A 21,456-nucleotide genomic window follows, 5' to 3' on the forward strand; every position below is an offset into this window, starting at 1 on the left:
AAGTAAATCTAATTTATAGATACACTTTTAGTAATTTATGTACAGTAACAATCAGTGTCAGGGCATACTTTGGGCGGGAAAGTCTAACTATGATATCCCATCTAATATTTGAGTAATTTTATAGTTTGACTAACTTTATCCTAACCTGTTTGGAACTCTGGTTGACTTTTTAATAATTCACAGAGCTAAAATATAGGTACTTCTGTGAGTAAAGACGCCATTACAGTAATTTCAGTGTCTGCTGTAAGAGCCCATATTGAATAATAGTGTAACCGGAAGTCACCTTGTTAGCTTGATTAATTAATCGTTAGCATCTTTGACAGCTCTACAGGAGAAGACAAAATGGCAGCTATGAAGATGTGCATCAGAAAGAGCAAAGAGGAAACTGCCGAGGTTTGACCTTCACACCACATACTACCAAAAGATAATATGTTTGCTGTTTGTTTTAATTAGTTTGTGCGTTTAAAAGTTAATGTTTAACAATATTTTCAACACTCTGCTCAGGACACTTGACGTAGTAGCGTTAGACAATGGCGCCATCTTGTGGTCTTCGAGTTACAAGTCAAACGTTTTCTCCTTTCAATTAACGTCTTTATCTGTTTTAATGTTTTATAAAAGTGGACTGGGTTATTCCCGAGCGATTTGAAAACAGAGCAAGAGTCGCTGGTGTTCGTGAAGAGGATGATGGCGGTAGCAGTCTCCTCCATCACCTACCTCAGAGGGATCTTTCCAGAGGATGCCTACAGGTCCAGATATGTGGAAGGTGAACATATGACCATAGATAACCTCCAAGTTTAGGAAGATTAGGACCTAATGTTATATCAAAACTTGTTTCACTCATAACTTTACAAAAGGCAGTGTTTTAATGGTGTTCAAGGACAGATTATTAGATAATAGCCCCCTTGTCTCTTTGTGCTTGTTTTGTTTCTTTGTGCTTGTTTTGATCTCTCTTTGAATTATTGTTGTGTCTTGTTGATGTAATTTTGATGCTTGTGTCTTTTTTGGCCATCCTGTGCTGCTTTGTAGTCATTTCTTGTCTCCCTTTGGCTGTTTTACTACTACTTGTAGTTGTTTTGTGTCTCTGTCTAGTTATGTCCTGTCTCCTTGTAGTTGTTTTGTGTCTCTTTTTGGTTGCTATGTGCCTATGTAAGTTAATTGTGTGTCTTTTTTGGTCATTTTGTATCTCTATGACTTTATGCTGTGTCTTGTTGAGGTAATTTTGTGTCTTTTTTGGCTGCTTTGTTGTCATTTTGTGTCACCTTTGGCTGTTTTACTTCTACTTGCAGTTATTTTGTGTCACTTTGTAGTTTTTTTGTGCCTCTTTTTGGTACTTTTGTGTCTTTTTGGCCCTCTTGTGCTGCTTTGTAGTCATTTTGTGTCTCCCTTTGGCTGTTTTACTTTTACTTGTAGTTGTTTTGTGTCTCCTTGTGGTTGTTTTGTGTCTCTTAAAGTTAATTTTGTGTCTTTTCTGGTCGTTTTGTGTTACTTTGTAGTCATTTTGTGTCTCCCTTTGGCTGTTTTACTTGTACATATAGTTGTTTTGTGTCTCTTTGTGGTTGTTTTGTGTCAGTGCAAGTTAATTTTGTGTCTTGTGGTCATGTTGTATCTCTCAGAGTTCATTTTTGTCTCTTTGAATTTATAGTGTCTTGTTGACATACTTTTGTGTCTTGTTTCTACTTCTACTACTGCTTTGTAGTCATTTTGTGTCTCTCTTTGGCTGTTTTACTGCTCCTTGTTGTTTGTTTTGTGTCTCTTCGCAGTTCCTTTGCATCTCTTTGTGGTCTTGTCTGTGTCTCTTTGTGGTTACTAGTACATGTTAATTTGAGTGACATTTTGCAGGTGAAGGTCAAGAAGGCCCCTGACACTTTGTGCCCAGTTGGCCCGTTCAGTAATCCACCCATGACAGTATTTCTACCTAGTAATAACAGCTGTATTGGAGACCCATGATAAACAGAAAAAAATAGCATTTCAGACTATGGGTGTTGAACTCACTTTAGATCACGGGCTGCATACAGCCCAATTTTACCTGGGTTGGACCAGTTAAATCATTGCATAATAATGAACACCTTTAGATGTCTTGAGAAAAATAAGTGTGATTTTAACAATATGTCTCAGTTTTGTACATGTTCCAAATATTGAGGGGGACATGTCTGGACCCTTTGGTGGGCCAGTTCTGGCCTGCAGATCATGTTTGACACTCCTGTTTTAGACCTGTCGCAAAGGAATTAATTAAAAAGACACAGCACTTAACAGATGTCATAGTGTTAATCATGTATGCTTTATCAAAGAGTAATACATGCTATTTTTTACCATCCTTCCAGATTTGTGCATCAAAGTTTTGCGTGAAGACTGCGCCACCCCTGGTGCCAGCAAAGTTGTGAAATGGTAATTATAAACCTTCCTAAATGCTCCCACAATATACAGTACTTAAGTCTGCCAGCCACAGTAGCGAGCTCGTCACTGGGACATCTGCAGTGATAATCAGCACTTGGTGACTGAAGGCAATTTCCTGTCCTAATTGATGTTTTCAATCTGTTCAATCTTGTGTGTTCCAGGATGATGGGCTCCTTTGATGCATTAGAGAAGCGCTACGTAGGTTCATTCATCCACGAGTACTTTGAATTGGTAAAGTTTCATGGGGTCTGCCATTTTGATTATGCTATTTTTACTGTTGTTCAATGTTGTCCTCTTAACAGCTCTACATTGTGTTCATTGGGGTAAGTAAATTCAGTCGGTAAAGCAACATACATAGTTACTTACATAGAGAAAAAATCACAACAATAGCTCTGTACATGCCTTTATAATCTAGGTGTACACCAATCCAGATGAACCCAATGTAAGTTCTCTCTTAAATACTAGAAAAATGAATTAAGATTATAAACAAAAGACACAATTTTGGTGTATTTTGTCAAATCATAATTCCAGTGTCAAGTCATATCAGTGAACATTTATTTTTCTCTTTTGCAGTGCATCATCGAGTCCTACCAGTTCAAATTCAAATACACTGAGAAGGGGCCACAGATGGACATACTCAGGTTAAGACGGATTGCATTAACGTATTGTTTCAGGCGTCCTTGTGACTGAGCTGATGATGATATAACCTCTGTGAAACCACAGGAACAATGACGTGGAGGCGCAGGTGACACTGGAGGACACCAAGAGAGCCTTGGTGTTGCTCATCAGGAAGCTCTTCCTGCTCATGCAGAACCTGAATGCCCTCCCCAACAACGTGTGCCTCACCATGAAGCTCTACTATTACGACGACAGTAAGACACATTCATGTCTCTGCCTAACAAATTAATTCAGAATCTAGTGCATAGCAAAAGCATCTCCTCTCGCTCTCCTTCCAAAGTCACTCCTGATGACTACCAACCACCAGGCTTCCGGGAGGGCGAATGTGACAGCCTCTGGTTTGAAGGCATGGCGGTGCACTTCAAGGTGGGCGAGGTGCAGACGCCGTTCCACACCTTGAGAGTGCGCGTGTCAGCGGAACAAGGCCGGCTGGAGAAGCTCAAAGAATGGAACCAAGGGATTGAGACCAAGCAGGTACCTCAGAGTAACCCTCCACAGAGGGAACTGATCGAGGTGGGTCCAGAAAGAGGATTATTAATAAAGGGATAGTTAGGAGCTTTTGAAGTAGGGTTCGTTTTGGGTGTTAATCCATAGTCAGTGTATTACGTACAGTAGACGTCAGCCAGTAGGCCCCCAGTTTGGAGAGGCTGCAGAAGTGCCACCAAACAAAGCAATGTACTTTTGTGGACAGGGGCAGCAGCAAAATGTATTTAAGGCATCTAAAAAGTCCCACCTGCAATAATCAACAACAGTTTAGGTGTACGCTATATTTCGATTTTTTTTTTTTTACTGCCTTAACTTAACGTCAGACAGCCCGTTCCAACAGGGAAGCTGTTAAGCTTCAGTTGCCCGTTTATGCTCTCGTCAAAGCCACCAGCCTCCATTGACAAAAACAGTAATTTTACCATGCTGAGCACAGGAGCTGCTGGTCTACCACTGCCCCGACCAGTTAGGTTAGTTTCTGTTATTGTGTGACATTGGCATTTAAAAGGGTTACTTCAGATTCACCTAAGACACACAATTACACAAAGAAAATAACTGATCAAGGCAGCTGTAGACCAGCAGCTCCTGTGTTCAGCAACATTAAAACACTCTTTTTCTAAATAGAGTCTGGCTTTATAGGGGGCGATATAATGGCTTAAGCAGTAAAAGTATTCTTAATATGTTGTACACATAAACTGATAATGCTTTTTTAGGTGGGACTTTTTTTAGGCTGCTTAAATACGTTTTGGTGACCCCTCCACTGCAATACATTGCTTAGCTTCTGTGTCTGTATTCCTGTCTGCTTCTCCAAACTGTGGGCTGTGCTGGGAGACACCTAGTTCATTCCAGTTAACTGTTTTCAATTCTCTCATGTAGTAAGGTTTTTTCCCAGTTGGTGCACTTCGCTTTAAGTTTATCATAATTGTCTGTAAACACCTGGTTACAGGATCCTCGTAAGAGAATAAATGACGAAGAGGATCTTCCTTCTGAAGACGGTGAGTCTATGAGCTGCTACGGTTACAAAACTGTTAAATGTATCATAAGATTTACATCATTGACTTTCCTTTGAACAGAGTCTGCACAGTTCAAGAAACCTAAGAGACCTGTGGCAAAGGTATAGTTGAAGTGGAGGCATGATTATATGAGTATGCAGAAAATTACATATAACTAAAAAAAGCAAACTGGACAAGTGATTATCTTTTTGTGTATCTTAGAGACTTGCAGCTGCCAAAACTCTGTTGAGGAAAAGAAGAAGAATTTAGCCGTGTGATTACACAAAACAAAAGCTCTGTCAGTGATGTGAGCACAAATGTGAGGTGTTTCTTCATTTACTTCCAACGTTAGACTGTTTAGTGTTACGTTACCATTTATTTGATATGAAAATGTATTAGACAGGTTCTTTACATAATTATCTCTACAGACAAGGCACAATTGTATTGTCGCAGCTGTAATTTAAACACTGTGTTCAATGTGCTTCATTTTTTAGTATTTTGTGTGTATAAAAATATACAGATGTGTATTGTTCAAGAAATAAAGCTTGACTTGTAAACATTTTTGTTCTTAAGTACAAAAATTTTTACTCTGTAAAAAAGTTATTCTGTACCTGGATGACAGAACATATTAAGCAACAAAACATAGTGCAAATCATATATATCACATTATGACTCATTAATGCTCTAGATGTTGAAATCAAAGTTCAGTAAATACTGAGAACAATCTTTAACTTGATCAACTTCACACAAACTACAAGGTGAATTCAACTGTGTTTCAGATTTAAGACAAATTTCTTCAATTCCATATTCCCATGACTGACTGCCTCAGAATTACATTTCCCTTGCATTCTGAAAATATTAGAAAAAATCATGGCTCATTTTCAGGACAGACTTGAGCTCCCTTGATCCAGGCTTCTTCCTCTGCACTTAAGCATTTGATGGTTTTTCCCTGAAGTGCTGTTCTGGTTCACATCATCTGTTTTAGTCTCTGGGTCACTGTTACAGCTCCACCTTTTTACGCGTGTCCTAGAAGAGGCTGTCCACGTCTCCCATCTCCACAAACACAGTCTTCAGCTGAGAGTAGTATTCAAGTGTCACCTGACCGTTCTCCCGCCCTATGCCTGTTGAATATAAAGATTATAAGTTTACTTACACTTACACTAATGTGATTGGGTGTCTTGGGGGTGCAGGCTTTCTATTTCCACTGGTTTTAAAACAGACCTTCTAACAAACAAAGATCATTCAGGAAACTAAACACATGATGATTTTAGCTGCATTTTAATATCTGACAGTTTGACTGATTTACACTCTGATTCCATCACTGGAGCTCAGAATAACACGAGACACCTGTGTGATGAGAACTGGAAAAAAGCCCAAAAGATTGTCTGTTATTATAAAAAACAACTCACTGTTAATTGCCTCCTGTGATTATAAATAAATATTTCACCTCCTCAGTCATTTACGACTTTGCCACTCTTCACTTTGGTAGCAGAATGTTACTTTGAAACATTTTTATGTGACATATTCAGAGTTTCTTCATCATCCAATTTAATAGCAAAAAATACTCACTCTATATTTAAGTCACATATAATAATAGCTTCACATATTTTAAGCCTTGGCCTACTTTAATACTTAGAAATCATCTCTGGTGTTTCTACATCTTCTTTCTCTGCTGTCTGATGAATATGACTTTTTGCTATTCCTACAACAGAACATTTCCACAGGTATTAAGTATCAACGCTTCATCTTATGAAGTATTTCATTCATGTGTCTGATGATGTCGCTTCTAATTAACAAATTTTTCTGTCACATGAATGCACTTGTGGCTGGACAGGAAAACTGAGCTGACTGAGCTAGCTGACAAACATCTTCGTCATACTGGTTATAAATTGCTTTGTGGTACAAGCTTCTGGTCTGCATGCAAACAACCATTCTGTACCTGACATTTTGAACCCTCCAAAGGGCACCTCCACAGGAGTGATGTTGTAGTTGTTGATGTAGCAGGAACCAGCTTTGAGGTTTTCCACCACACGATGGGCTCGCCTCACGTCCCTACAGACACAAAAAGGTAAAAAACATTTCTTAATTTAGTTGTGGGTTCATTTCAAGAATATTTAAGTCAATATTTTGGGCTAAAACACATAAATACTGAGGACAATCCTGCAATAGGTAACACAATGGTGCAGTGGTTAGCATTGTCACCTGTCACATACTGATAAAGCACTGTTGCAAGAGGGTTCCTGGTTCAAACCCAGGGTGGGGCGTTTGAACCCCGGGGTGGGAAGCCCCTCAGTGTGGAGTCTGCATGTTCTCCTTGTGTCAGCATGGGTTTCTCCAGGTACTCCAGCTTCCTCCCACAGTCCATAGACATGCAGGTTAATTGGTGACTCTAAATTGCCCATAGGTGTGAATGTGAGTGTGAATGGTTGTATGGTCCAAAGATGTACGTACATTATTGTGTAGTTCTGGGTTTGGTAATGCCTTTTTTAATAATGAAAAACTTAATATTAATTTGTTTAGAGAATCTGTGTTCACTGAGGAAAAAGTACAGTGGGCAGAGAATATATGGACTAAACCAAAACTGCGTACTTTTACAAGGATAAAAACTGAATTGGGTACAGAGAATTATGTTGTATATAATTTGTCAAAAAAGCAGAGATCTTTATGTGCCCAGCTGAGATCTGGCATTTTACCTCTGGCTGTGGAAACTGGACGCTATGTTAATTTAGAAGAAGAAAGACGGATTTGTCCAATATGTTCTTTAAATGATGTAGAAAATGAGTTTCATTTTGTTTTCTACTGTCCTTTATATTGTAAACTGTGTGAAGTTTTGTTTAGTAAGACAAGAATGGATGTTGATTTTGTAAATATGGATGACGCACAAAGACTGAGTTGGCTGTTTACACATGAAACATATAAATTCGCCAGGTATCTGGAGAAAGCTTGGGACAAGAGGAAAAAAGCTCTTTATAATTCACAGAAATATAACAGTTCTTTTATATTATTTAAATTGTTTGTGTTTCTTTTCTTTTTCCACATGTTTTCGTATATGTAAGACCGGAAGATGTATATTTTGTAAATAATGTGTCTTGTAATCCCATATGGGATGGGCCAAATATATGGCATGACATGGAAATAAAATATAATGAATGAATAATGAATGAATGTATGTCTCTATGTGTCAGCCCTGTGATAGTCCTAGCCAATGTCAGCTGGGATAGATGTCCCACTACAAAACCAACCTAGTGAAAACTCCTGCAGCCAGGCCCAGGTCTGTGTTGTTGGCTCTCAGCAGCACCTCCTCTTCTGTTTCAAACGACAACACAGACATGACAGGACCGAAGATCTCCTCCTTCACACAGGTCATCTCATCTGTGCAGTCACCTGTACGAGGAAAAAAGAACACTCGTATGACCTTAAAGTCAGATATCTGAACTCTATTCAGACAGTGATGACCCCCTGTAACAATTTAAGGTGTTGCAGCCAGGACTGGAAAGAGCCTGCAACACTGTAACTAAGAGTAAAATAAGTTTTGTATCTTCTGAAGAAAGAAGGTATGGGAGCCTTACCCAATACACAGGGAGTCATGTAATATCCACCTTTGAGTTTGGGATCTGACGGGACAAAACGTTCACCTCCACACAACACCGTCGCTCCCTACAAAAACAGAATATATACGTCAAGATCTAATTTCAAATTGCTTCACACAAGCTTGTTGTTGGTATAATGTCAAATTAATTATTAGGTCTTACCTCCTTCTTCGCCTGATCAACAAAGGACAGGACTTTTTCCAGGTGTGGCTGGCTGACCAGTGCTCCCATTCGGGTGCTCTCCAACAGTGGGTCTCCTATCTCGATGGCCTGTGTCCTCTTCACCACCTCCTCCACAAACTCAGGCAGAATATCCTTCTGAACAAAAACCCTTGTGCCGTTGCTGCAGACCTGTGATACATTTCATCAAATGCATTACATTCTTCCATGTGGAGAATGGACACCAGTTCTGTCAGCATAACCCAAAGCAGAGCGTACTTCGTACCTGGCCTTGAGACAGGAAGTTGGCCATGAGAGCTCCTCTCACAGCGTTCTCCAGATCGCTGTCCTGAAAGATGAGCAGAGGAGATTTTCCCCCAAGCTCCAGAGTCACAGGCTTCACCCCCTTGGAGGCCATCTCCATAATCTATGGGTCACATGGAGGAATACACATGGATTATTCTGGATGGAAAAGACCCGATAGAGTGGTGTTTTTAATGTGATGTCACACACAGATGAAACGAAGAAAACTTGACAAGCTGTGTAGAATTTTATTTCTAACATGTAAATAACACTGACCTTCTTGCCTGTGGGCACACTGCCAGTGAAGGACACCTTAGCAACGTCAGGATGGTGACAGAGTAAACTGCCGGTCTCCTGGCTGCCCTGCACCACATTGACCAGCCCCTCTGGAGCTCCAGCCTCGGTGTAGATCTCTGCCAGAATGACCGCTGTCACAGGCGTCACCGGCGACGGCTTGAACACCATGGCGTTGCCTGTTGTAGATGATAGACGAAAGAATAAATTGTTCTGACTCATTTAATCACAGAGAAAGCACTCAGAGATTGTACCTCTGTCAAGTCTGCATAATCCTCAAAATTAGATATGCTTTTCTATTAAATACACATTCTGATAGACACAGACAGCAGCTGCCATTTTGGAATAGCTAAATTTATGAGCCATCATATACAGTGCTGTATAAATGATCACATTGTGGTGTTATCAAAACCTCTTAGAAATTGGAAAATGTCACTTTCTCCTTTCATTTTTTTTAGATATTCTGCTTTAAAAAAAACAAATAAACATAGCTAACCAAAAAAAAAAAACCTTCCTGACAGAGGAAATCATTAAAAAGGTAATAATTTATGTCTTGATAAGTTTAGAAGTATCCCATACCACAGGCCAGGGCTGGAGCTGATTTCCACGCAGCTATCTGGAAAGGATAATTCCAGGCACCGATGCCGACACAGACTCCCAGAGGCTCCCTGCGGGTGTAGGCGAAGGATCCCCCTGGCAACTGGACATGCTGGCCTTGATGGAGGAAAGGCAGAAGTATTTCATTTAAATAAAAGGCTTTAAAAGGTGACATTTTTAAGATTTTGGATTAAAAAGTGGTGACAGAGTAAATCTAAGTGATGTATTGCATGAAGCCTTTGCTCCTCCCAACACGTACGATAGCAATACTTGTCAGTGTTTGAGATGAATGATGCTAACGGGCAAATGCTCCATCATCTGGGCAAGATTCCCACTAAACCTTGTAACTAATAAAAACTATGGATTATATAGTTAGATCTGAGTCAATCAATAATGCCAAGAAAGTGCCACAATGTAAGATCATTTTACCTTACAATTAGCAGTTGGTGTTATTCTGCATGGTCTCCCTTTAATTCATTTCCCGACATGATCATAAAAGCAAAATATGGATCCTACGTCTGTGTTTGCAGGGTGTCTACAGGAATCAGACATTTAAATTTAATTCTTTTAAAAACTGTTTAAAATTCATTTTTAACCATATTCAAGACTGACTTTTGGACAAATTATCTTTTTCTTATTCAGAGCTTGACTCATTTTGACAAAAAATAATTAAAAGATGGATATATTGAATTAAATAAAATGTTTGTGGTAGTAAAGACCTCTCAAATTCAAATTTAAGACGATATAATGACTTTGAAGGCCTCATATTTATAAGATCTTAGACATTTTAAGGCTTTTTAAGGACGTGCAGAAACCCTAATCTCTTCTCACGTGACCTGTTTCCACGCAATCATGCATGGTGAAGGATATGATGACCTTGTGAGCATGGCTGTGGTTCTGGAGCTCGAACTTTCTCTGTAAGGTATGCTGTGTTCAGGTCGAGTTGTTTTAAATGCACCAGTGAGCCCAGTTATTTATTTAGCTTACTTTAACATGGCCTCAACTGTTTTCATGCAGAATATGAAGAGGCATCCAGTCGTGCTGTCTTGTAATTTAATTTTGTAATAATAGGCTTTTATACAGTACATCAAACCCACTCATAACTAATCAGCCTGCTTCAAAAGAAAATGATGTGGGTAGATTTGTAGGCGTGTCGAAAAGTCATTTAAATGTGTTTTGTAAAATGGTTCTCATGGTTGTTACCCACTAAAATATGATCATTTCAAGTCTCTGGCATCATATTTTAACATTTCCGATCTGGCAACGCTGTGCCTGTATCAGTTATTTTATTTCCCTGTTGCCTCCAGACCCTTTGGGAGGTGGGAAAACATTAACTAATGAGTGAGAGTCGTGTTGTACCAACCTGCCAGAGTGCTGGCCAGCCCTGCATAGTACTCTATACACAGTCTGGCAGAGTCCACATCCAGACGGGCTTCTGTGATGGACTTGCCATTATTGACCACCTCCATTTCAGCTATCTCCTCTCTCCTGCTCTGTGCATGAAAGCCAGGGTGAATGCAATACATTTTTTAGTGTTATGCAACATCTCAGATCCATCACTGGATGTACAAAACAGGACACTATTTTTACAAAACAGGACACTATTTTTACAAAACAGGACACTATTTTCATGAAGTACAACGGATGTAAGAGGAGGCTATTATCCCCCGTTTAGTGTCATTATTAAATGTGTGCTAATAACAAAGGAAGAGATTTAGATAATGAGATGAGTCATGGAAATGTTTTGGTGTCACAGGAACAGAGTTCACCTCAAAATCAAAAACACATATTTTTCCTCGAAACTGTAGTGCTATTTATCAGTTTAGATGGTTGTGGTGTGAGTTGCCGAGTGTTGGAGATATTGGCCATAGAGATGTCTGCCTTCTCTTGCAACTTATTCAAGAAAAATGTCTCTGTTACTTTTTTTATATTAAATGTATACAGTGTATAGTGATTCCCACCCTAGAGGTCGTTGTTATGCATGATATAAGAGGACCTCCATCAAATTACAGGCACACCAAATGCTTTAAGAAAACCAGGAGAAGCATACAAATGAACAAAACAAAAAAAACCTCAATGATAAGGGCAGCTTCTATCATGATCCTTGCCCTCTCCATGCCAGACATTTTGCTCCAATAGCTAAAGGCCGACTTGGCAGCTGTCACAGCCTCTTCGATCTCCACAGCACCACACGGCTCCAAATGGCACAAGACTCGCCCTGCAAAGTGAAACATGTGATGGTGACAGGTTGAATACAGAAGGAAAGGTTGCATCACTTTACCTGTTCACTTAGTTTGTATTGGTTCAAAGTGAGTCATCCTTCAGTAAAGAGGGAAATTAAGTCTACGCCTGGAGGCTGCGGGCTGTAGCACACTGATTGCAGCGTGGCATTTACACTCCCATCTTGTCCAGTGACAGGATTAGTGATTAGATGAGAGCATCATTCTGCCAGAAGAGTGGGCTGCACACAGGCTGTGTGCTGGCTCAAATGGAGATCTGAATTAAAACTAGGCACCAAGCCACAAAGTGCCTTAAAATCATCATTATCATCATTTGACTCCAATAAAGACGTTAGTGTGCTTGTACAATGAAAGGCTGCAAATCAATCCATCTGCTCCAGTCCCTCCCTGTACTATATGTCCTGTCCTGAGAGGCACCTAATTCAGCTGCACACTGCTGGAAGTTGTGCTGACAGCCTTGTTTCAACTGGCCTTAAAATCAATAAAACTGAAAAACACTGTGTACCAAAGAAGCTATAATAGCTAGTATGTGGCTGTGTGTCTCGGTTCTGTTTCACTGCAGCTGCACAGGGGCCTTGAAACTGGTTGCGCCAGGAAAGGAGCCACGTGTGACTGAATAAATAAGCATGCAGAGGTGTGTGTTGCTGAAAAGCAGCACATGTGCACAGCTGATTTTCCTTGGGAGACTAAAAGTCAAATGTGAAAAATGTATTATGTAGAAAGACAACTACAAAGCATTCAGGAAGTCAAGATAATATTTTGATTCCAAGAAAAACACAGTAGCATTGACATGTTAGTGTGCTTGCACAATTAAAGGCTGCAAATCAATCCATCTGCCCCAGTCAGATTGAGGACAGTCTTTGCTGTCCTGAGAAGCACCTGATTCAGCTGCACACTGCAGGAAGATCATTGACAGCCCTGTTTCAACCAGCCTTAAAATCAACAAGACTGAAAAAACCTGTGTACCAATGAAGTATGTGGTTGTGTGTCTCGGTTCTGTTTCCCTGCAGCTGCCCAGGGGCCTTGAAACTGGTTGCACCAGGAAAGGAGCCATATATGACTGAATAAATAAGCATATAGAGGTGTATGTTGCTGAAAAGCAGCACGTATGCACAGCTGACTTTCCTTGGAGGACTAAAAGTCAAATGTGAAAAATGTATTAGGTAGAAAGACAACTACAAAGCATTCAGGAAGTCAAGATAACCCTTAAAATACTTGAATACATGATACTGTTTTGCCAGGCCAGATACCAGCAGACACACGGCAGGGACCAAAGTCCAGTTAGCAAATAATGTCAATAACAGACAGCAATTTACAATATATATTAAAGGAATTATGTGGCTTACCTGTTGCAGGTTCGTAAACCTTTTCCTTGTTGCACTTCTCTTGGCTCGGCCATCTCTTCCCAGCCCAGAAGTTCAGCGGGTCGGTGATGTCCACTGTGCCCGAGGAGACGCATCGTATTGCGGTCGCGAGGGGAGCAGCAGTGGGCCGCCGTAGGGAGGCAGCGAGCCTCGGGAGCATTCTCAAAATGGCTCTGGGGCTCGTGGTTTAGCTGGTAACTGTAAAGCACACATTCAGCGAGTTAACAAAATGCAACACTGTCCCTTCATTGAAGCACGACCGGCATTAGTAAAGTTTAAAAGGAGTTTCACTCAGTTAACGTTAACGTAACAGTTAACGTTAGCTTGCTTCAGCAAGTGTACTAAACTGTTAAACGCTAGCTACGTTTTCGTCGTTTTGTAATTTATGTTTTATTAATGTCTTTAGAAAACTTACTTACAGGGTTCCTTACACTTACTGCGTATTTTAAGGTTATGAATCTTTATAACTGTTCATATAATGTTAGATTAATGTTCGGCTACATCATTTTGCTGGGACTCAACCAGAAGGCGGGGCAAATAATTTACGTACAGCCGTTGGTGGAATCTGCTGGCAACGTAACACATCGTAACAGACGATTGGTTCTTACAACTGTCAATCACAAACGAGAAAACAAATGAAGATAATATTTAACAATTATTAAACTAATCAAATATTAATTTTACGCACGACACAGTGAACATAGACTGAAAAACACATGTAAATAAATTACTGTAAATAAAATTTACAGTGTGCTTGAAGTTAACAGTGGTGTTGTGGGAGGAGCTCCGCCTCAATGATCTTCCAGCACAGTAGCTCCAACAGCACACTGCAAGCATGGCCGGGGACAGTGAAACACATCTAAGGGACCGCGGCGAGAACACCAGCATTATTCGACAACCTTTTCTCATCGGTGTGTCCGGAGGCACCGCCAGCGGCAAGGTTGGCACCCCAGCTAGCTATTTTGACGGTTTTCACGAATTGTCATAGGCATTTTGAGCTAAATCACGGCAGGCTGTCGTCAGTCGGCAGCCGGGTGCTAGTTGACCGCGTGGCTTCAGCGACACAGCGTTGAGTTTTGATTGACAGCGATATCATCTGTTTAGCCATCCAGCTCTTCTCTAGCACCGGTTTCATTTGACACGCGTGTCCCCCGCACGTTGCAGCGGATTTCCTGTTGTTAAATCACATTTTCCCTTTCGTACAGGGTGGCGGTCGCTAGCAAACCAACTAGCTGCTTTTAGACTACGTGGAGAGAAGTGATGTTAGCTTGCTTAGCTACCTAGCTAAATTCCATCACATTGTAGTAGTGCCGGTTGTGCTAGCTAGACAATAGCTAGCGCTAGCTTCCCTTTTGGCTGTCTGGTATGTGTTTGTAAACAGTGTGAATCACATTTATTTTCTGTCTGGAATATCTTTATTATTGTACTTTGTAACGTCATATTAAATAAGACAAAAATCTGTTGTAACGTTATAGCGGTAACTTATTTTTAGTGCGAGTGACCCGAGATAACCGCTAACGGTAAATGACGTTAGCCTCGATGTTTATATAATGAATCATAACAGAGACGAGCCAGCAGGAAATGACACCTCGGAAGATTTTATCGCACCAATGTTAAGACATAAAAACCGACCTTCATTTCAACACCCTGCGCGTTACATGTAAAGCCTCCATAATGTGCGTTTACGGTAACTCACGCGGCAGCGCTAGACTCGCCGGTTCTGACCTCCTTGTTCCCGTAAGCACACAGACGTGGATATTTTCGAAGACGTCATTGGATTTCTTTGTTATGGAGCGGGTGTCACGTATCTCCAGTCCTGATAGCGGTGCCAAAAACCACACCTCACATTAACCGTTGACCCGCGTGGATTTGGTGAGCTATACAGCCACAGTTTAACGGCTCTCACAACCAACGTTGACTTTTAATAGCTGGTTTCACTCGTCGTGTACGTGCAGAATTAGATACAAGGACGATGCCTCTCTTCCGACTACATTTCCCCAGCTGGCCCCGCCTCCCAACTTTGTCCTAGATACACAGTGGCACGGGGCCAGTGTTTTGCTTCCTGAAAGGCCCCCTCACAGGGCACTGGACGGAGGGTTGTCTGTAGTGTTGTGACGCCGGACTACACCAGTCTTTATAAGTAAGGTGATTGCTCCCAGATAAGATGACGCAATTATAGCGCCCTGATCTGAAAGCAGCCACCAGCACAGCACAGGGTGGCAGCAATGCAGACTGTTGCATCTTCATCTGCCTCACTGATGATTGGCTTTGCTTAGTGAACACATGAATTATTCTTTGTTCATTAAGTTACAAAAATAAACACTAAGAGGTTCAGTTGATATTTTTCAGCATTGATTAACCCTTAAATCACTGTTATCAGTAATAATTGATAGTTGATTTCTATTTTGAACATATAAAAAGACATGAACATACAAACAAGCAGACAGAAAGAAAGTAATACTCACAAAAAATGAAAAGCAGTGTATAGTTACTTTCACACTAGCACACAAAAATAACCCATGCATATGTATATAATGGTTATTACTAAGTATATGTCTTGCAAAACCCTATCTTAGTATATAATATAAATTACCAACTATAATTAGATAAGATGAAACTTTATTGATCACTATCTGGGAAAATTCAAGTGTTGCAGCAGCTCAAATAGCACAGATAGAAAAGCAAGTTGAATGGCAATAGAATACGTATAGAATAAAGATAAAATACAAAAAGATATATATCAGAATTAAAAAAATTTTAAAGTACTAAATTTAGACAGAAACTAAATTTAGACACAGGCTGCAAGCCCTGACTTACAAGTATAAATCAGTCTAGATGTATGAGATAGATAGATATTACCAATTGTCTTTGCCTTACAAAAATACATTTAAATATAGATAAATGACAAACGGCAAGTGGCGGCTACATGATGAAATAACTGTCCAAAAGTCAAACAATTATTTTGCAGTGTTAAATAAAGAGTAGTGACACCTGTTTGCATTTATAAAACTAAAACGGTTGCTTTTCACTTTATGAAAAACAAATAATTACTTTGCCATAGATTCAGAGCCTCATTAATTGTCAGTGTGAATTAAATCTTTGATGTGTTCAGGGTTCGGGCTCTCTGAGATTGTGTGTTAAGTTGACGCAACCTCCCAGCTCTCGAGTGGGGGCGTCCAGATTCATTGTAACACAGTTTCATTGACACAAAGGCAGCAGAGCCTCGGGCAGCTGGAGAACGCACAGTCAGCAGTGGGTGTGAGATTCATTTAGTTGGGGAAAGGTCAGCGGGGGCAAACGTGTCGGGCACCTATGATGTTTTAGCTGACCTTTCACGATGTGGGAAATTACCCACCCACTCAGCCTGCTTCTCTGTAAATGTGACTGTGGGTGTGTTGGCTGAATTGAAACTAGTTTTCACTCCTACTTTCGTGCCGCTGCAGATTTTTTTAACCATGTGCCTTTGTACATTTTTACCCCCATTTTTCAACTAATGACCTACTTATTTAATCTGTCTGTTCCTGCAGTCGTCAGTATGTGAGAAGATCATGGAGCTGCTTGGCCAGAACAAGATCGACCACCACCAGCGGCAGGTGGTGATCCTCAGCCAGGACAGCTTCTACAAGGTGCTAACCCCGGAGCAAAAGGCGAAGGCGCTTAAGGGCCAGTTCAACTTTGATCACCCAGGTATGCACACGCTGAGCAGTTCGTGGCACAGCTAATGCCCTGTATGGGATGTATTGCCTCTGCTGGCTTGCAGCGGGCACATGTTTGCTATTCATATCAGATTTCAGAGGCCTCACAACAGATTTTTCTCTAAATGATGTGAAATCAGATGCTGGAGTGAATTTTTTTAATTAGTGTTAGTGATGGCTGAGGTTGTTTTAATGCTTCACTGATTAAAAATTAAGGCTTAAATGACAATAAGTTGCAAATTTAAACAAGCAATTTGATGGTCACGATGATATAAAATGCTTAAATCAGGACTGTGTTCAGCAGCATGCTTCACTGCTGCGTTGATTATTTCCTCCACCGCCTTTTGGCAGAAGCGTAGTCTCCATGTTTGGCATCCGACTTTGCCCCCTCATGCTTCTGCTTCCTTTCTCAGCTGAGTTTAAATCCTCACAGTCAGCACGCCTTTCTCAGAGGCGCATTCTCAGAGGCAGCTGCTTTAAGGCTCAGAGACTGAACCCAACACCTGTTACACGAAAGGGGGTTCCTGGGTTACCAAACGTGCAATGCGGGGTCCCACGTGTTCACCGGGGCCAAGTAACATGACATCTCATGAACGTCCCACATGAGCATTTGCCCTTTCTTGTCCTCAGATGCCTTCGACAATGAGCTGGTAATGCAAACGCTCAGGGACATCCTGCAGGGGAAGACGGTCCAGATCCCAGTTTATGACTTTGTCACTCATTCCAGGTGAGCACGCCTGTTTGCTGCACGTGACAGATGCATTGTGGTCGGCACCCGCACTTGTTTTGGCAGAACGACCAAGTACAAGTCACGTTAAAGCGGTTCCTGATTAGTGACATTGTGCAGTCAGATTAAATTTGCATAACCGCTGTGCCTGAATGTTGTTGCTGACTGAGAGGAGGAAATCTCTTTTGTGTGTGTTGTTCCAGGAAAGAGGAGGTTGTTACGGTGTATCCGGCCGACGTGGTCCTGTTTGAAGGAATCCTCATGTTCTACTCACAGGAGATCAGAGATCTGTTCCAGATGAAGCTGTTTGTCGACACAGATCCAGACACACGGCTCTCACGCCGAGGTGTGTAGCGAGAGCTGGGTTGATACATAACGACTGTAAAGGCAGTGAACCTCCTTACTTGATTTATAATTTCCACCTTTTTGTGTTTTCTCTGCAGTTCTGAGAGATATCAGTGAGCGGGGTAGAGAGCTGGAGCAAGTGCTCGCCCAATACATCACTTTTGTGAAACCGGCCTTTGAGGAGTTCTGTTTACCAGTAAGTGACGTTCCTAACTTACAAGCAGCTGTAGTTGTGCAGCAGAGTGTTGTAGTACATTGTATGTCCACCAGGGGGTGATGTTGACTTATTTTTTTTAAATGTAAAATGTCCTGCCCACGTCTCAATGTTTTGGTCACATTTTTTAAATAACCACATATAATCAGAATATTTTTTATATTGTGGTTATTGACCAAAAACTACAGGTCTTTGTTTCTCCCCAGTCACAGCTTGGCTCCGCTGTGCAGCATGCATCTGATCATGAGATTTCTTTGTTTTCAGTAACTCAAATATTGATGCTATCTTTATTTCTTGCAGACAAAGAAGTATGCAGATGTGATTATTCCCCGAGGAGCAGATAACCTTGGTAAGGACGAATACTCTTCAGTCTACAGACATTGCATGTGTGTGGCTCGGGCTTTATAGTGTCTCTTGGATCCTTAAGAAGGTGTTTTGTAAAGAAGGTTTTATAAAGGCTTTTGTGGCTCCAGAGGGAGCTCTGTAAAGTCTGATTAAGGTCAGTTGGGTATGAAGACCAAAGGTTAAAAATTAAAACAAAGTAGCATAAAACCCCCAAATTTCAGACTGAAATATTAGCAGTGGGGTTGCATTATGGGTAATGTAGGCATCAAGTTTTGTTAATTGAAAATTTCAGGGCACACGCTGCCCATTTCTGGACGAGTAACAACAACACAACTCTGAAGGTGGAGAGACAGTCATGGTAATAATACTTAAACAAAATCAATAATCAAGTAAATTAATAAATAAATTAAAAATAAAAAGTAGAATAAAAAAAAAAGTAAGATAAAGAAAGAAATATATAGAATATTTTAAATAAATGGAAATATTAGTAGTAATAGTGATAATAGTAATGTTAATAATAAAATGCCTAGACAAAAGTAATAAAATAGAAAATAAGTTATACATAAAAAGTAATGCATAAATAAATACAAAATTATAATAGAAAATGAAGTTGAGAATGAAATAAAATAGAGATGCTAATTGATACAAAACAAAGGAAAAATTAATTTAAAAAAAAATACAATTGAGGCACCATGTTTTTAAATTAATTTAAGAATACATGATGGTGGTGATGATGATGATAATAATGATAATTATAATTATTAATAATAATAATTAATAATTAATAATCGTAATAATAATAATAATAATAATAGTAAAACAAGTAAATTAATAAACAAAGAAAAATCAATTAAAAAATAGAATTAGGAAAAGTAAAAAAAAAAGTAAAGAAATAAATATATAAAANTAATCGTAATATAATAATAATAATAATAGTAAAACAAGTAAATTAATAAACAAAAAAAAATCAATTAAAAAATAGAATTAGGAAAAGTAAAAAAAAAAAGTAAAGAAATAAATATATAAAATAATGCTATAAATAAATAAATACATGGAAAATAAGCAAAAAAAATTAAAAATAGATGTAATAGTTTTAGTAGTAATGATAATATAAAATATGTAAATAAAATAATAAAAAATTAAGTAGGTTTAAAAAATTATACATAAATAAAAACATAATGATGATGATGATAAAAACAGGGAATTGGTAATTGTGATACCAAGCTAAGTAAACAATTAAAAAAAAAAATAATAATACAATTGAAGCACCATGTTTTGAGATGGGAAAAATGTGTGGAATGAAAGAAGACAGCTGCTTCGATAGATTCTGATAACATTTTTAATTGTCTAGTGTGAGTCCGACAGTGTTCAGTACAATCCTAAATCTGCCGCATAAACTTACGTCTTCTAACCATCTCTCTCTTCTCTCTTTTCTCCTGCAGTGGCCATCAACTTGATAGTACAGCACATCCAAGACATTCTGAACGGCGGACTAAGCAAACGCCACAACGGCTGCACGAACGGCCACACTACTCCACGTCAGCGGCGGACCTCCGAGTCCAGCAGCCGGCCTCATTGACCTCGTCACACCTCTCTTCACAGGCCGGAGAGGGGTGTGGGGGTTGCGCTGTAAATAATGCCTCTTGGCATCACTGTATTTAAGAGAAGAAAAAAGAGAGAGATGCAAAAAGAATTGAAATGCCTTTTATTATTATTATGACTACTCTTGTTATTAGTTACTTTTATTGTAATTGTTGAACTTGGGATTTAGATTTTTTTGTCAGGAGGGTAAAAGAAAAGCTCTTGTTATTCTTGTGATGAGACCATGGGTAAAAAATTGACCCCATGCATTTTTCTCCCAGATTGCATTTTGTTTTTTATGTATCCCCTGCTGCTCCATGGAAATTCATGCCACGAATGAATAAAAGAGGGGAACCCTTCTTTTTTTTTTGTAATGTCTGATAAAACTTGAACCCCTAATGGCCGGGGAGTCTGATAAATGTTTGGGTGGGTCCCAAACACGAAGGATGTGGATTAGAAGCTGAAGAAACCATGATTACACTCTGTATTTGTACTGACAATCTTGGGAGTGTTTCCCATCCTTTTTGTTTTCAGTGTTTAAATTCCCTCATTTGTATTGTTTAGTGTAACATGTTACACTAGAGATCTGTTTACTACAAAGTTTCCACCACGCCGACTCTGTATCACGTCTGCTGCAGCAGTAACACACTACATGAGTTTTCATGTCAGATTGTCAGGAGCAGAATAATGTGACGACAAGACCAATGAAGCCAAAGGCTGCGAAATTCAGCTGACTACTGTATTAGCCCAGTCGAGTGTTGTGGGGATTGTTACTTTTGGGATGCAAGATTTGTCCCACTCAAAACTCATTTATACTCTTTCTTTATTTGAATGAGGATGAAATAATTATTCATGAGATACGTATATTTGATTTTCTTATATTCCCCATGTTAGATGGTTTAGCATGACAGAATCAGCCCTGTTGAATAAAATTAAAGTACGACAGCTACACTCTCAGGTTGGTAACATTTTGATTCAAAGATGCCAGAATAAAGGTGTGACATGGGTGTTTAATGCCACAGCAATATGCGTTTTCCCAGGTGTGTGGCCATTAACCGCCGAGACCCACCACAATGCCTCTGCAAAGTTGCCTCAGGTTAAACATGTACAGTAAGTATCCACACTAGAAGCCAGTTTCCATTCTTTAACTTAAAGTTATAATGAAAATAATTAAAAAAAAGAAAAGTTGAATTTTGTATTCCACGTGCTGTATTTGTTGTGTATCGTGCAATTGAATGACTGATTTGTACCATGAGATTTGTACTGTATGGCTGTAAAGTGGTCTCAGGCTGTGGGATGGTTTGTAATGGGATGACAGCAATCGCTAAGCAGTCAATAAACTGATGCAGCCGAGTGTTTCCGTCTGAGGAGTGTCATTATTTCTTTCTTTATGTACACTGCACAAAAATTTAAATGCAAGCCTTTTGTTTTTGCTCACATTTTTACAAGATTATG

The 21,456-nt window shown here is 39.7% G+C and overlaps 3 protein-coding genes across 8 annotated transcripts; 2 read left to right on the plus strand and 1 right to left on the minus strand.

The window, feature by feature from the left end:
• The first annotated feature begins 273 nt into the window (after nucleotides 1-273).
• Nucleotides 274-4,906, plus strand: zte38 (zebrafish testis-expressed 38). Its single transcript, XM_050032833.1, has 11 exons — nucleotides 274-393; nucleotides 619-763; nucleotides 2,322-2,385; nucleotides 2,556-2,592; nucleotides 2,810-2,836; nucleotides 2,968-3,035; nucleotides 3,118-3,266; nucleotides 3,353-3,585; nucleotides 4,502-4,550; nucleotides 4,629-4,669; nucleotides 4,770-4,906. The coding sequence occupies exons 1-11, from the start codon at nucleotides 343-345 to the stop codon at nucleotides 4,815-4,817; spliced, it is 912 nt and encodes a 303-aa protein (XP_049888790.1). The 5' UTR covers nucleotides 274-342; the 3' UTR covers nucleotides 4,818-4,906.
• aldh9a1b (aldehyde dehydrogenase 9 family, member A1b) lies at nucleotides 4,904-16,594 on the minus strand. 6 transcript variants are annotated; one of them, XM_050032823.1, is made up of 12 exons: nucleotides 14,820-16,594; nucleotides 13,077-13,292; nucleotides 11,563-11,708; nucleotides 10,854-10,983; nucleotides 9,473-9,607; nucleotides 8,876-9,072; nucleotides 8,583-8,723; nucleotides 8,300-8,488; nucleotides 8,117-8,204; nucleotides 7,790-7,931; nucleotides 6,487-6,599; nucleotides 4,904-5,668 (listed from the first exon to the last, which is right to left on the minus strand). In XM_050032823.1, exons 2-12 carry the CDS (start codon nucleotides 13,252-13,254, stop codon nucleotides 5,574-5,576), a joined length of 1,554 nt encoding a protein of 517 aa, XP_049888780.1. In that variant the 5' UTR covers nucleotides 13,255-13,292; nucleotides 14,820-16,594; the 3' UTR covers nucleotides 4,904-5,573. The 6 variants fall into 6 exon arrangements, with proteins under 6 accessions (XP_049888780.1, XP_049888775.1, XP_049888779.1 ...); XM_050032818.1 differs by having other exon boundaries at nucleotides 14,791-16,594; XM_050032822.1 differs by lacking the exon at nucleotides 14,820-16,594 and adding an exon at nucleotides 14,727-14,745.
• uck2b (uridine-cytidine kinase 2b) lies at nucleotides 13,875-21,357 on the plus strand. The gene is made up of 7 exons (XM_050032834.1): nucleotides 13,875-14,034; nucleotides 16,622-16,781; nucleotides 17,420-17,516; nucleotides 17,720-17,862; nucleotides 17,960-18,057; nucleotides 18,376-18,424; nucleotides 19,863-21,357. Exons 1-7 carry the CDS (start codon nucleotides 13,930-13,932, stop codon nucleotides 19,997-19,999), a joined length of 789 nt encoding a protein of 262 aa, XP_049888791.1. The 5' UTR covers nucleotides 13,875-13,929; the 3' UTR covers nucleotides 20,000-21,357.
• The last annotated feature ends 99 nt before the right edge of the window (nucleotides 21,358-21,456 follow it).

This window comes from Epinephelus moara, chromosome 21 (genome assembly GCF_006386435.1).
Source record: "Epinephelus moara isolate mb chromosome 21, YSFRI_EMoa_1.0, whole genome shotgun sequence".
NCBI classification, from domain to species: Eukaryota; Metazoa; Chordata; class Actinopteri; order Perciformes; family Serranidae; genus Epinephelus; species Epinephelus moara.